We start from the raw sequence: 13825 nt of genomic DNA, 5'->3' as shown, positions 1-13825 counted from the left end.
ATGTATTCTATTGTTATATAAGAGCAAAACCAACTTCAGTGTATTTTTTTAATAACAAAAATATTATCTAGTGATCATCTGCCAAATGTACATGCAGGGCAAAACAATAATCCCATCTATAAATCAAGCTACCGAAAGAACCCTCAAAAATGTTGACTTTGTAACTGATCTTTTTAAAATGTGTTTTTAACAAGGTCTAGAGCATGGCAATCTATTTTTTTTTTTTTTTTTTTTTTTTTTTTTTTTTTTTTCCGGGTGCTGGGGATCGAACCCTGGGCCTTGTGCTTATAAGGCAAGCACTCTACCGACTGAGCTATCTCCCCAGCCCAGAGCATGGCAATCTAAAACAGCAAAGATATGGTATAATTATAAAGAAATTAGCCAATCATACCAAACTTGTATATTCTAATGTTTCAAACTGTCATTTTGGAATGTTGTAGAGCAATGTTGACATTGATCAAAATGTTCTTGACTTTTTTCCTCTTGACATATTATTTTGGATAACCTTAAAGTCAAATCTTCATCTTCTAAAACTGAATTTGCTTTTTGGTAAACTCCAAAATCATGAGAAGTGCAAGATTACTGAATAAGCGAATGACAAAAACTATTTCTACACAAAAACAAAGCTTTCTTATGTGCCTCAAACTAGTTCTGAAAGTAACTTAAGTGAAAATTTCAGACCTCTGTAGCAAACCATCACTAAAGACAAGTGCCACAACTTAAAGTAATCGTGTTGGAAAATAATAAAAATTCAACTGAAGTTCAACTGGACAGACCATCTGTGATGGTTATTTTTTTTTTTTTTTTTTTTTTTTTAATGAGACATCTGTGAACATCTGAGGGGACAATGAACATTTTTATGTTGTTGAGGATGAATCCAGGGCCTTAAGCATGATAAACAGGCACTCTACCACTGAGCTACAGCTCCCCAGCCTGAATGAATACTTTTTCTTGAGAATTATAGATTACCGCGACAGTAAATATGAGCATGGTGAGGATCTTATAAGAATTCTTAGTGATTAATACCAAAGAATTAATAAGTAATATGGAATTTTGAGGGGAAAAGAGATGCTTATTCTCTATTTTCTTTAGGAATTCACTGAAGTTTTATTTTTTAAAAAGGAGGCATATTCACATCAATAAAGTTGGGCAAGGAAGAGCTAATGATTTATAAAAATCCACTAAATGGAACTCGTTTCAGGAATTTTATGTTACAATTCCATTAATGGAACTGGCCAGTCTGTTTTTGCTAAGTCAGCTATTTTTAATATAACTCATATTTCATGGTAGATCTACTTTCAACTTTTCCTATTTGGAACAAAAGTGGATTTAAAACTCATAACTAAATAAGAAAGGCTGCTTACACTTTTACTCGGTTTTAAATCTCCAAGGCCATCAAACCATAACAAGATATTGACAGTGACCACTATCCAAAAAGTGGCATACTAAACAAAATACAAAGTATTGGAAAGGGTTATTACCTGAAATTCAAACAAAACACAAGTTAAAGTTTTTAAAAATCATTAATATATGTAACTAGTGTCACATTATACAATACTAATTACAAAATATATGCTATTAATAAAGTAGAAATTTATGGTAAGTTGGAGAAAAAGTACTTTTTGACAAATTTAACTTATCAAATTTATACCATATTTACAACATTTTCACATAAATAATTTACTTTGCTCTTCAAATTAAAGATCTTATTTCAATATCCAATGTATCTATGTAGTAAACCTTTTAAAACATGATAAGCACACTTATAAATTAAACAACTAAAAAACTGAAATATCCACCAAAATGTTAAATGCTAAGACCTACACTCTTAAAATGCTAAGACCTACAAGTACTTCTCCACATAAATACCACTCCCTTAACCACTGTTTCTGAGGTTGTTAGATCTTACAATGGTTAAGGTAGCTTAATCACCATTCTAGAATAGGGTCAATATCAGAGAAGAAGATATTTTATTTGGCTATATTATAAATAGCATGACTGTTAAGTTTGATGAGGTTAAGCATAAAAGTTACTAATGTCATCATATATTCAATGTTTACTCTGTTATCAGACAGACCACTTCTACAATGTGTTAAAATCTAAAAATTAAGAACTTCATTTTTTAATTTAGTTTTTCTATTTAATTGACACATAATAATTATAAATATTTATAGGGTAAGAATTTCATTCTTTTTCATATATTTTTTTAGTTGTTGATGGACCTTTATTGTTTATTTATACGTGGTGCTAAGAATCAATCCAGGGCCTCACACATGCTAGGCAAGTGCTCTACCACTGAGCTGCAACTCCAGTCCCACTGAGTCACAACCCCAGCTCCAAGAATTTCATTCTTAAAGCAAACAGTGACTGGGCGCAGTGGTGCATGCCTGTGATCACAGTGAGTTGGGAGCCTGAGGCAGGAGTTTACAAGTTCGAGGCCAGCCTGGGCATCTTAGTAAGACCCTGTCTCAAAATAAAAAATAAAAGGACTAGGGATGTAGCTCAGTGAAGTACCCCAGAGTGCAATCCCAAATACCACAATAAACAGAGAGAGAGAAAAAGAGAGAGAGAGAGAGAGAGAGAATATTAAAGCAAACAATAACTGCATAACTTTGACCCAAAGAATTTTATAAAATGTAAATGCCAATGATTTTCCAGTAGTTACTGATACAGATATTCAATAATTCAATATAGTTATACCTGCAGGATTTCCTATTCTAATATTTGTACTGGTTATTTACTTCTTTATTATATTAGCTAAAAATTGCTGTATTACTAAAAATCTGAAGAACTATGTTGTTAGGAACAGTAGTGCATGCCTGTAATCCCAGTAACTCAGGAGGCTGAAGCAAAAGGATTATAAGTTCAAGGCTAGATTCAGCAATTTAGCAAAATAAAAATAAATAAAAAGGATTGGGGATGTAGCTCCGTGGTAAAGTACCCTTTGTTCATTCCCCCAGAAAATAAATAAATAAATAAAAAGCTAAATTATAGTACATTAATGGTCATAACTTTCCTCAACTTGTTTTTCCTATTATTTGAACTGGCTTTATCATGTAGCATGTTAGCTGTGTCCTTATCAAGAAAGATGCAGGTCTTAATAATGCTGATTAAAAAACAAAATGACCTCATATACACACGACTACACACACACACACACACACACACACACAGGGAAAAGAAAGGTGCAGATTATTACCTATGTACTCCTGTGTTCTTAAACACAAAAATTCTATGTTCTTAAAAATTATGTATATAAATGTCACAAAAACATAATATAGTCTTGTAAGTATATAGAAAAAACTAGTTGTTTCTGAGTTGAGCTGAGAAGAAGACAGAATGGCAAACAAAATTTCACTATACAGCATTTGAATTTCAAATATGCACATGTATTATGTTTTTAAAATATTTAATTAAAAAAAAAAAAAAAAAAAACGAGCACAATGGCACACACTTATAATTCCAGTAACTGGAGGCAGAGAAAGGAGGATTGAGAATGTTCAAAGCCAGTCTCAGCAACTTAGTGAGGCCCTGTCCCAAAATAAAAAGGGTTGGGGATATGGCTCAGTGGTTAAGTGCCCCTGGGTTTAATCCCTAGTACCAAAAATAAATAAATAAATAAAATAAAAGGCATAATATGGTGATTAGAAGTGCAGACTTCTGAGTTCAACTGCGTGGGTTTAAATCCCACCTCTGTCACTTACAAGTTGTATGACTCTAGGCAAGTTATTTAAGTTAAGTGAACATTTTTGTACTTTAATTTCTTCACCTGTAGGGATAATAAGACACTTTCTCAAAAGGGTTTCACTATGTTGTTCAGACTGGCCTCAAAATTTCTGGGAGCAAGAGATCCTGGGATTATCAGCATGTACCACATTGCCTGGCTAATTTTTCATTCCTTTGTTTCTTTGTTGGCAGTGCAGGGGATTGAACTCAGAGCCTCATGCATGCTAGGTAAGCATACTACACTAAGCAACATCCTCATTCCCAAGTTAATATTTTTGATGTACTTAAAATATTATCTGGCATAGATTAAACACTTAATATATATGCATGTATAATACAAATCTATCATGTTAAGAGTGCCCAGTTTTGTCCAATGAATTCAGCCAATAAATTCTAATTTCTTTTGCTAAGTATGGTTGGTCTGCTGTCTGTCTATTCATCAATCCATCCATCCATCCATCCTTCCATCCATCCATCCATTCATCCAAGAGGCACTCTACCACTATGCTACATCCTCCATCTTTTTAATTTCTTACTTCAAGACACTATCTCACCAGATTGTTGAGAACTTGAGATCCTCCTGTCTCACCCTCCTGAGTGAGATTACAGGCTGTGCCACTGCACCAGCTCATGTGACAATTTTTGTTCCCTATGCTTACTAGATTTATATATTTTCTCAGACCCTTTAGCACTGAGCTACATCCCTAGTCCTTCTTATTTTTTAATTTTGAGATAGGGTCTTGCTAAATTGCTGAGGCTGGCCTTGCAGGAAACAGAGCCTCCTGAGTCACTGGGATTACAGATAAGCACGATGGTACTTGGCTCAGACCTTTTTGTTTGTTTTCTCGTCCTGGGGCACTTAACTACTGAGCCACATCCCCGGAGTTTTTTATTTTTTATTTTGAGACAGGGTCTTGCTAAATTGCTTAGGTCTCACTAAATTGCTGAGTCTAGCTTTGAACTTGCAATCCTCCTGCTCTGCCTGGAGTCGCTGGAATTACAGGAGAGCGCCACCCCGGGCAGCTCAGACTATTTTTAAAATTAGTGTTTCAACATTTTTGCTCCTCCCTTCTTTGTATTTCATTAATTTCTGCTTTTTAATCTTTATTTTCCTCCCCTACTTTCTTGAATTACCTGCTCTTTTTGTATAATTTTGATATTTAGTTAATTAATTTTCAGTCTTGCTTCTTACTAAATATTGTTTTCTGTGTAATGTCTTACCTGTATCCCTCATATTCTGATATGTGGCAATTTCTTTATTCAGTTGTAAGCATTTTTTAATTTTCTTTCTTTTCTTTCTTTCTTTTTTATATTTTATTTTGGTACTGGGGATCGAACTCAGGGCCTTGTGCATGCAAGGCAAGCACTCTACCAACTGAGCTATATCCCCAGTCCTCTTTTCTTTTATTTAAACAGGAACACCCTATGTTGCTCAGGCTGGTCCTGAACTCCAGGGCTCAAATGATCCTTCCTCCCCAGCATCCTGAGTAGCTCAGTTTACAGGTATATACATGCCACCACAGCTCAGCTTTTCCTGATTTTCACGAAAAGGTTCTTTGACTCATTAATTATTCAGAAATTTTTCTAATTACATAAAAAAGAATTTTTGTTTCATATTTGCTACTGATTTCTTTCACATAATGTAGTCTCTAATGATAAAATTTTGAACTTTAAAATTTTTTATTTTACTTTTATCAAGGTAACCATTCATAGTTTAAAACTCATATAATACTATGAGGCTTATCTATATAAGTTGCAGGCCCTACCCAATACTACCTTGACTCCCCAGATTCTGTCTCCAAAAGTGAACAATTTCAACTCTGTGATTTCTAAATGCTTGCTTAGAAGACAAAACTTTTTTTTCATCTTTCAATCTTAAACTTTATTTTCTCCTTAATGTAGAAAGTGAAGTCTTAGCTAAACCATCTCCCTCATGTCTTTTAAAAAGAATGAAATATTCTATCATTTTGCAATTCTGAAAATATCTTTGTTTCACTATCACACAAATTCATAGTTTGAGCATTGAATTCTAAATTTAAGTTCAGATTCATTTACTATTTTGAAGCAATGGATTCACTAGTCTATGTTCCTGATGAAAGTCTAGTACTATTCTGATTTCTGAACTTTTTCTTTCTTTTAACTTTGCAGTACTGAGTGTTGAATTGTTAGAGAAGCATCCTGCCACTGAGCTATATCCCTTTTTTTAAATTTTCAGACAGAGTCTCACTGAGTTGTATAGGATGGCCTTGAACTTGGAATTCTCTTCCTTAGCCTCCAAAGTAGCCGAGATTGCCACTAATGCTCTGATTCCCAAAATTTGAAAGTAATATGCCAGCCTTTCTTCTGTCTCATCCCAAATACAAACTCTCTGAGAGTATCACTTTATCCCAAAAGTTCTAAAACTTGCTTTAGTCTGGGACTTTTTACACTTCATGAGTTAATCTCTCCCGATGGAACACTTCTGCAAACTGAAGGCTCCTGCCTCATGAATTAAATTTTTTAAAAAAATTTTATGTCTTTAATAAATTCTTCCCATTTTATTTGTTCTCTTTTTTTAGATGGCTGTTGGTTCTGTTGGATTGGTCCTCAAATCTTCAACTTTTCTATTTTCCATTTCTTTGGTTTTCCTCCTGTTTGGAAGATTCCTCAATTTCATTTTCCAAAACTTCTACCTGTTTTGTTTTGTTCTAATCATATTAAACTTTCCAAAAGTTTTTTATTCTAATTCTTCCTGTTGGATGGCCTTTTGTCTATCCTTATTTCACAAATGCATCTTCTCTTAACTCTCGAAGGGTATTAATTAGTTTTGGGTTCTTTTCTCCCCTTATAATTTGTCTTTGTTTCTTCTAATTTCTTATGTTATTATTATTTTTATTGTTTTGCTTAGTGCCCTTTCATGTTAGAAGTTTTCCCCAAATGTTTGGTAACTGCTGCCCTAGAGACTGGGTTTGGTTGTGCTACTTGCTTTGGCCAACAAAATGTGAGTGGACATCAAGTATACATCACCCATGAAGAAACTAACTTTTTGTGGTCCAGCTCTCTGCCCAACCCTGAGTTTCCTGCCCTCTGCCATGTGTAAGAATAGTATGCTGCAGAGGCTGGTCACTACCAATCCTGAGCAACTTGTCAAAGAGAAGACTTATAAGCCAAATGGAGCCCTGTAAAGATGGTAATAAGGCTGCAGCCTTATCATCAGCAGTCCTCATAAGCCATGTGTAAGCAAGAAATATTAACAAGCCATTGAGATTTGTGATCTTATTTGTGGGTTCAAATGTATACATACATGTTTATATACACACAGCATATTTCTGGAAGGATTCATTAGATAATGGAAGTGAAAGGGGTCAGAGACAGGGAATCTCAATTTTCATATTACTGTATGTTTTCCAAATTTTTAAAATATATTTCGTGGTAAAACATTTATTTTTACAATAATCACATACAAAAAGGTCTCCAAAAGTACCAAAACAAAGGAAAACTACTACAATTTAAATTTTTTTTGAAAAGTACTCATATTAAGACAATAGATTCTCAATACAAAAATTTAAAAAACCTGAACTACAGATGTAGCTCAGTGGTAGAGCACGAACCTAACGTGCTATGCCCCCAGTAGTACACACATGCACACACACACGCAAAGAAAAAAAAAAAAAGAAAAAAGAAAATTCTGCAAATCAGAAAAAACAGGAATAAAAGTAAAAACCACTTATGTCAACACTCAGACATAACCCAGACAGCATTTTATTTGTACCATTTTAGAGAGATGAGTCATCAACCTGAATAAATAATTTTACATTTTGCTTTTCAATTTTACATTACAATACGCACTTTGCAGTGTTATTAAGAATTCACAATCTAGGTGTGGTGGTGCACACCTGTAAGCTACTTACTTAGGAGGCTAAGGCAAGAGAATGAAAAGTTTGAGGCCAGCCTGGGCAACTTATCAAGACATTGTCTCAAAAATAAAAAGGCTGGAGATGTAGCTCAGTGGTAAAATGCCACTGGGTTCAATCTCCAGTAATGCAAAAATAAACAAAACAAATAAATAAATTCACAGACCTTCACTACTAAATATATTTCACTATACTGATATAACATGATTAATCATTTCTTTAGTAGTAGACAAAAATATTAATTCTATTTTTTTTACCACCATATGCAATGTCTCAATAAGATACTTCTAAGCATAGAATATTTTCTATATTTTGATTTTTTTCCTTAGAATACATTTTCTGGGGGTGGGGATTGGAGTGCAGTACATGCAGATTAAACCCAGGGCCTTGTGCATGCTACGCAAGTGTTCAACCACTAAACAATATCCCCAGGTCATTTTTTATTTATAGATAGGGTCTCACAAAGTTGCCCCAGTGGAGCTTGAACTTGCCATCCTCCTGCCTCAGCATTCTGTAATCCCCAGGTGTGAACCACTGTGCCTCATTTAGAATACCGTCTTAGCAGAATTGTTAGTCAAAAGTCATAAAGGTATTTAGGTTCCTGATATATGCTTATTTTTCAAAACAATTACATGAATCTATACTTCTACCAGTAATATCAAAGCAACTATATCATCAGAAATATTTTTCTTCAGTTCATATAATGGGCAAAAACTGATTTGGTAGTAGCACTGTTTTGATCTCTCATTAATAGGAGGCTAAATATCTTTTCACATGTTTTATAGTCAATTTCATTTTCTTCTTTATGAATTAACTGTTCTTTTTTATTTGCTCATTTTTGAATTCTTAGTGCTTTACCAATTTATTTGTATATAATTTGTTCCACTATATTAGGTTCAAAAAGTCTTTCATTTTCTTTGTCCTTTTATATCTAATAATAATAATAACATATCAACAAGTCTTTCCTTCCATGCCCTAACACAAAGTATATCTAATCTATGGTTGTATATGTAAGTCACATGTGGAGCATAAAACTAGAGGTCTGTTTCAATTAGTATAAGATGGAGGTAGGTAAATGTAAAAGCTGAAACTAAAAAGCAATGCATTCTAAAGTAGAAAGAGTCTTAGTTTTTGGTCTTGTTTCTTGAGAGAAAAAACTCTGGTGCCCCCAAATTACAGTGAACCTTTTTTATTAAAAAAAAAAAAATCATTCTTAAAACTTAATCTGCTAACAACACTAAGAGAAAAAATGGTATACAATAAATTTCATGGGATTTTACATCTCTTACCTGTTTGGAGGGTACTAGGAAAAGACAAGGTAACTTTTTCATCTTCATTCTGATAGTTAAATCCTGTAGCATGTATTTCTGGAAAGAAAAAAAAATTACTTCACAAATCTGGACAGATAAGACCAAATCTAGACTGTACCACTGAGCTCCATCTTCAGCCCCTTTCATTTTTTAATTTTAAATAGGGTCTTGCTAAGTTGCCCACACTAGCCTTGAATTTACAATCTTCCTGCCTCAGCCTTCCAAGTGGCCAGGATTACAAGTCACTGCATCAGGCTTAAAATGAAATATTTTAAAATTAGAAAATCAAGAATGTCATTTCAAGCAGGTCGGGGTGGTGCATGCCTATAATCCCAGTGGCTCAGGAGGCTGAGGCAGGAGGATTGAGAGTTCAAAGCTGGCCTCAGCAACTCAGCAAGACCCTGTCTCTAAATAAAATACAAAAAAGGGCTGGGGATGTGACTTGGTGGTTAAGTGCCCCTGGGTTCAATCCCTAGTAACCTCCCCCCCCCCAAAAAAAAAGTCATTTTAAATTAATGTGTTTTAGACTTTATGATTGACATTAAGTATATTCCTTAAAAAAATTATACATTTTTCATAATTTTATAAAACTTGGTGATGTAAGAGAAACACTACCATTATAAATGTGATAGCTTTCAATGAAATTTCAAGAAATGCTTCATTTCTAATCCTTGTGACTGACAGTTTTCTATGTTGCAGTCTTATGAACATTTGAAGTATTTACTAAATTGCCAAAATTCTGGCCTTAAAGATATATCAGTGACGCCGGCTATGGTGGCACACAGCTGTAATCCCAACTTGGGAGGTTGAGGAAGGAGGATCGCCAAGTTTGAGACCAGCGTCAGCAGCTTTTTTTTAGCAAGGTCCTAAGCAACTTAGCAAGACCCTGTCTCAAAAATAAAAATAAAAAGGGCTGGGGGATGTGGCTCAGTGATAAAGTACCCGTGGGTTCAATTCTCAGTACCAAAAAAAAAAATAAAAATATTTCAATGAAAGTTCTTCCTCCTGCCAGGCTGGTAACAATTCAAACTACAATACAAATCATACCCACTAGTAAAAAATCTTTATTGTTACACTTTACAGAAACAAAGAAGATGAAAACACATGTGTGGATTAAATTAAGGCTTCAATTTGCCCTCTACCAGGAGTAAAAAGAGACTACTTATTTGGCTGCTACTTTAAGATGCTTAGTTGACACATTAAAACAACAATAACAAAAACATGTAGGCTAAGTTCCAACCACACACATCCATCCCCATTCCAAATGAAAAGTTATTCAAATAGGTTGCCTTAATAAGCATGTGAAAAGATGCTTAGCATCATTAACCACCAGGCAAATGCAAATCAAAACCACAATGAGATACCACTTCACACCCACTAGGGTGACTATAATAAAAAGATAACTAGGGGCTGGGGAGATAGCTCAGTCGGTAGAGTGCTTGCCTTGCAAGCACAAGGCCTTGGGTTCGATCCCCAGCACCCAAAAAAATTAAATAAATAAATAAAGATAGCTAATAATAAGTGTGAAGGGGATGTAGAGAAAATGGAGTCCTTATACATTGCTGGTAGGAATGTAAAATGGTGTAGACACTTTGGTAAACAGTCTGAAGTTACTCAAAAGTTAAATACAGAGCTAACATTTGACTCAGCAATCTCACTCTTAGGTGACCCAAGAAAAATGAAAAGATGTCCATATAAAAATGTATACACAAATGTTCATAGTAGCATTATTTATGGTAGTTCCAAAGTGGGCTTTTGTTACCCAAATATCCAGCAACTGATGAATGGATAAAATGTGATATATCCATGCAATTCAACGTTTTCAATAAAAAGAAGCCAAGCACAATGGCATGATCTATAGTCTCAACTACTCTGCTTGGACAGTTCTTTCTCCAGTTATCTAAATCTTAGGTAATTCAGACCTCTGCTCAATTCGCTTATTGAAATATCTATTCATTCTAGAACCATAAGAACCCTTACTCTAGTGGGACATGGTGATGCACATCTGTTATTCCAGAGACCCAGGAGGCTGAGGCAGTAGGATCCCAAATTCAAGGCCAGTCTTGGCAACTTAGAAAGACTGTCAAAATTTAAAAAAATAAAAAGGGCAGAGGACGCAGCTCAGCGGTTAAGCATTCCTAAGTTTAATCCCAGTACAAAAAAAGAGAATCCTTACTTTATATCCTCTGGTGAACTTTTTTCAGCATTCACCACTACTTTACAATTTTGCTGTTGCCTATTGTTATATTATGATACCTATTTGGGGGGTTTGGTTTGTGGTTCCTAGATCATAACTCCATCACTCTCTTAAATCTTTCCCACCCTCTCTGACCTATCTTGCCTGACAGAGAATGATAAGACCCCTATTACAGAAGGGGTTCTGAAGAATCTGAACAGATAGGCCATGCTGGAGTTCCCCACCTAGTCTATTACATATGTAATGAAGTCTCCATAAAAACTTGAAGGAGGTGAGGCACTGTGGGGCAGGCCTATAATCTTAGCAACTTGGGAGGCTGAGGCAGGAGGATTCCAAGCTCAAGGCTGGCCTAGGGAACTTACTGAGAACCTGTCTCAAAATAAAAAATAACTCGGTAGTAAAGCAGCCATTATCAACAACAACAACAATAACAAATACTCCTTTCCAAGAAGATCATAACATACTGACAGTTCATTATTAATTTAAATTATAACTAGTGGGTTATATATGTGCAAGTAAAGATTCTTGCTGAAATTATCATGTGAGTGCTGCTACATTTCAGAAAAAATATTTTTGAAAAAAATTTTTTTAGTTGCCAAAGGACCTTTATTTATTTATTTATATGCAGTGCTGAGAATCAAATCCAGTGCCTCACACATGCCAGGCACGCGTTCTACCACTGAGTCACAACCGCAGCCCCAGAAAAAATATTTTCAATACAACTAGCATTTTAAAATCTATGCACATATACAAAAATATATTTGGATATAGAATGCACATGTATCTATGTTAATAGCCTATTAATTAGAAGTATAAAAAAAAAATTTGGAGGGGGTAGTACTGCGGATTAACCCAGGACCTCACACATGCTAAGTAAGCAGTCTACCACTGAGCCATAGTCTCAGCCCCAGAAGTAAAATTTAAATATAGCCATAACTTATATAAACCTATGACAAGAAACAACTTACACTCAAAAATCAATTACAAGGCAAGCACTCTACCCATAAGGCCCTGGGTTTGATCCCCAGCACCAAAAAAAAAAAAAAAAAAAAAAAAGATAGATACATAAATTGGATTTTAATGTCTTATTTTAAGAAGTAATTAAGATATAATTTTGACAAGTAAAAAAAGTTCAAAACTTACATACAATACACTATCATTTGTGAGCACACACTCGCTCATATATACATACATATATGATATCTACAAATGCACAGAAACTCTGAGGGTATGTAAGAAAAGATAATTATCACCAGGAAGGGGGTTGGGAGGCAGAGGAGGGCAGCAGGTAGTCACTTTGTAATGTATGTGGATTTCACATTCTGAATTTGGCATCATGTGGTATGTATTAACTAAGAAAGTTTTTAAATGTTTAAAAAAAAAAAAAAAATATATATATATATATATATATTATGTATATTTTGTGGTGCTGGGGATTAAACCCAGGGCCTTGTGCTTGTAAAAATATTTTTTAAATATATTCACTTTGAGCTTCTGATCAAATTTTTATAGTCAGTCTGCTAGTGAATGTGATCCTATTCTGGGTCTTCCAAGAATGGTTTAGTAATAAGGAGACACTCTTGCCTAGGTCTTTAGGATTTGGGTCACCTATACTTTAAACATTATAATTGTTCTTATAGAACAAAGAAGGTAAAGAGGTTCGCCTCATTTGTATAATCAGTCAGTCTTTTTAAAAAAACTTTATTTTCATTAACTTTTTTTTGACAGTGATAAATATTAAAAAAAAAAAATTCTTTTCATACATGTATATAGGGTAATAAGGTCTATCTCAATCTACCATCCTTCCCATCCCCATGCGCCCCACCCCTGCCCTCAACCCCCTCTGTACAATCCAAAGTTCTTTCATTCTTCCCTACCCACCCCCGACTATCGATCAGCATCCACTTATCAGAGAAAACATTCAGCCTTTGGTTTCTTGGGATTGGATTATTTCACTTAGCATAATATTCTCCAGTACTATCCATTTACCTGCAAATGCCATAATTTCAGTCAGTCAGTCTTAAAGGGTAATAGCCCTCAAGGAGCAACAACACTTTATAACTAAAAGAAGGCAAAGAGTTGTACAGTATTACTTACTTAGCTTGTGCCAAAATTTCAGAGCCTCCCTAGTGTGAATTCTTTCAAAATACAAAATTAGTTTTCTGCTCAACATTTGTGCAGATATGCTATTTAATCCAGTGTGTTTCCTTTAAATATCCCTGCTCAGGGCAGGCTTAGTGGTAGAACCTAGCATGTACAAAATGTCCTTGCTTGGATTCTCAGCACTGCGAAGGAAAAAAAAAAAAAAAAGATCCCTGCTCACCCTTCACAAGGACTATAAAGGTCCTTAAGAAACAAACTTCATCTTCCATGGTTTCCTTTATGAGTCCACCTACTTAACTCCTAGTTACCACCCTCTCTGCAAACCTTTCCTACTTTTCACTTAATATGGTAATTCTGGTTCTCCCCTTTTTCACAACAGGCTTCAGGAAGGCTACAATTTCTTTTCTTTGGCAAATGAGGGACCCTAGTGTTATTGTTAGAATCAATGTATATTACCAATAAACAACACAATCAGTAATTGTAAGGTAACTCCTGCTTTCTTTAAATTATTTAATCTTTTATTCAATCAGTACTACATAAAATAATAAATACAAGGAATAAAAAATGAGGAGATTCCTTCCAATAGCTCACTGATT

At 34.6% G+C, this 13825-nt stretch overlaps 1 protein-coding gene across 2 annotated transcripts in view; it reads right to left on the bottom strand.

The window, feature by feature from the left end:
• Npepps (aminopeptidase puromycin sensitive) overlaps nucleotides 1-13825 on the bottom strand; it is an 87776-nt gene that overhangs the window by 40676 nt on the left and 33275 nt on the right. For both annotated transcript variants that reach the window (XM_047545515.1, XM_047545517.1), the window contains one exon: nucleotides 8909-8986. In XM_047545515.1, coding sequence (XP_047401471.1) covers nucleotides 8909-8986 — 78 coding nt within the window. The remainder of the gene's footprint in view (nucleotides 1-8908; nucleotides 8987-13825) is intronic.

This window comes from Sciurus carolinensis, chromosome 3 (genome assembly GCF_902686445.1).
Source record: "Sciurus carolinensis chromosome 3, mSciCar1.2, whole genome shotgun sequence".
Classification (NCBI taxonomy): Eukaryota; Metazoa; Chordata; class Mammalia; order Rodentia; family Sciuridae; genus Sciurus; species Sciurus carolinensis.
Note: the sequence above shows the minus strand (reverse complement) of the source record. Positions and strands in the feature narration are given on the sequence as shown.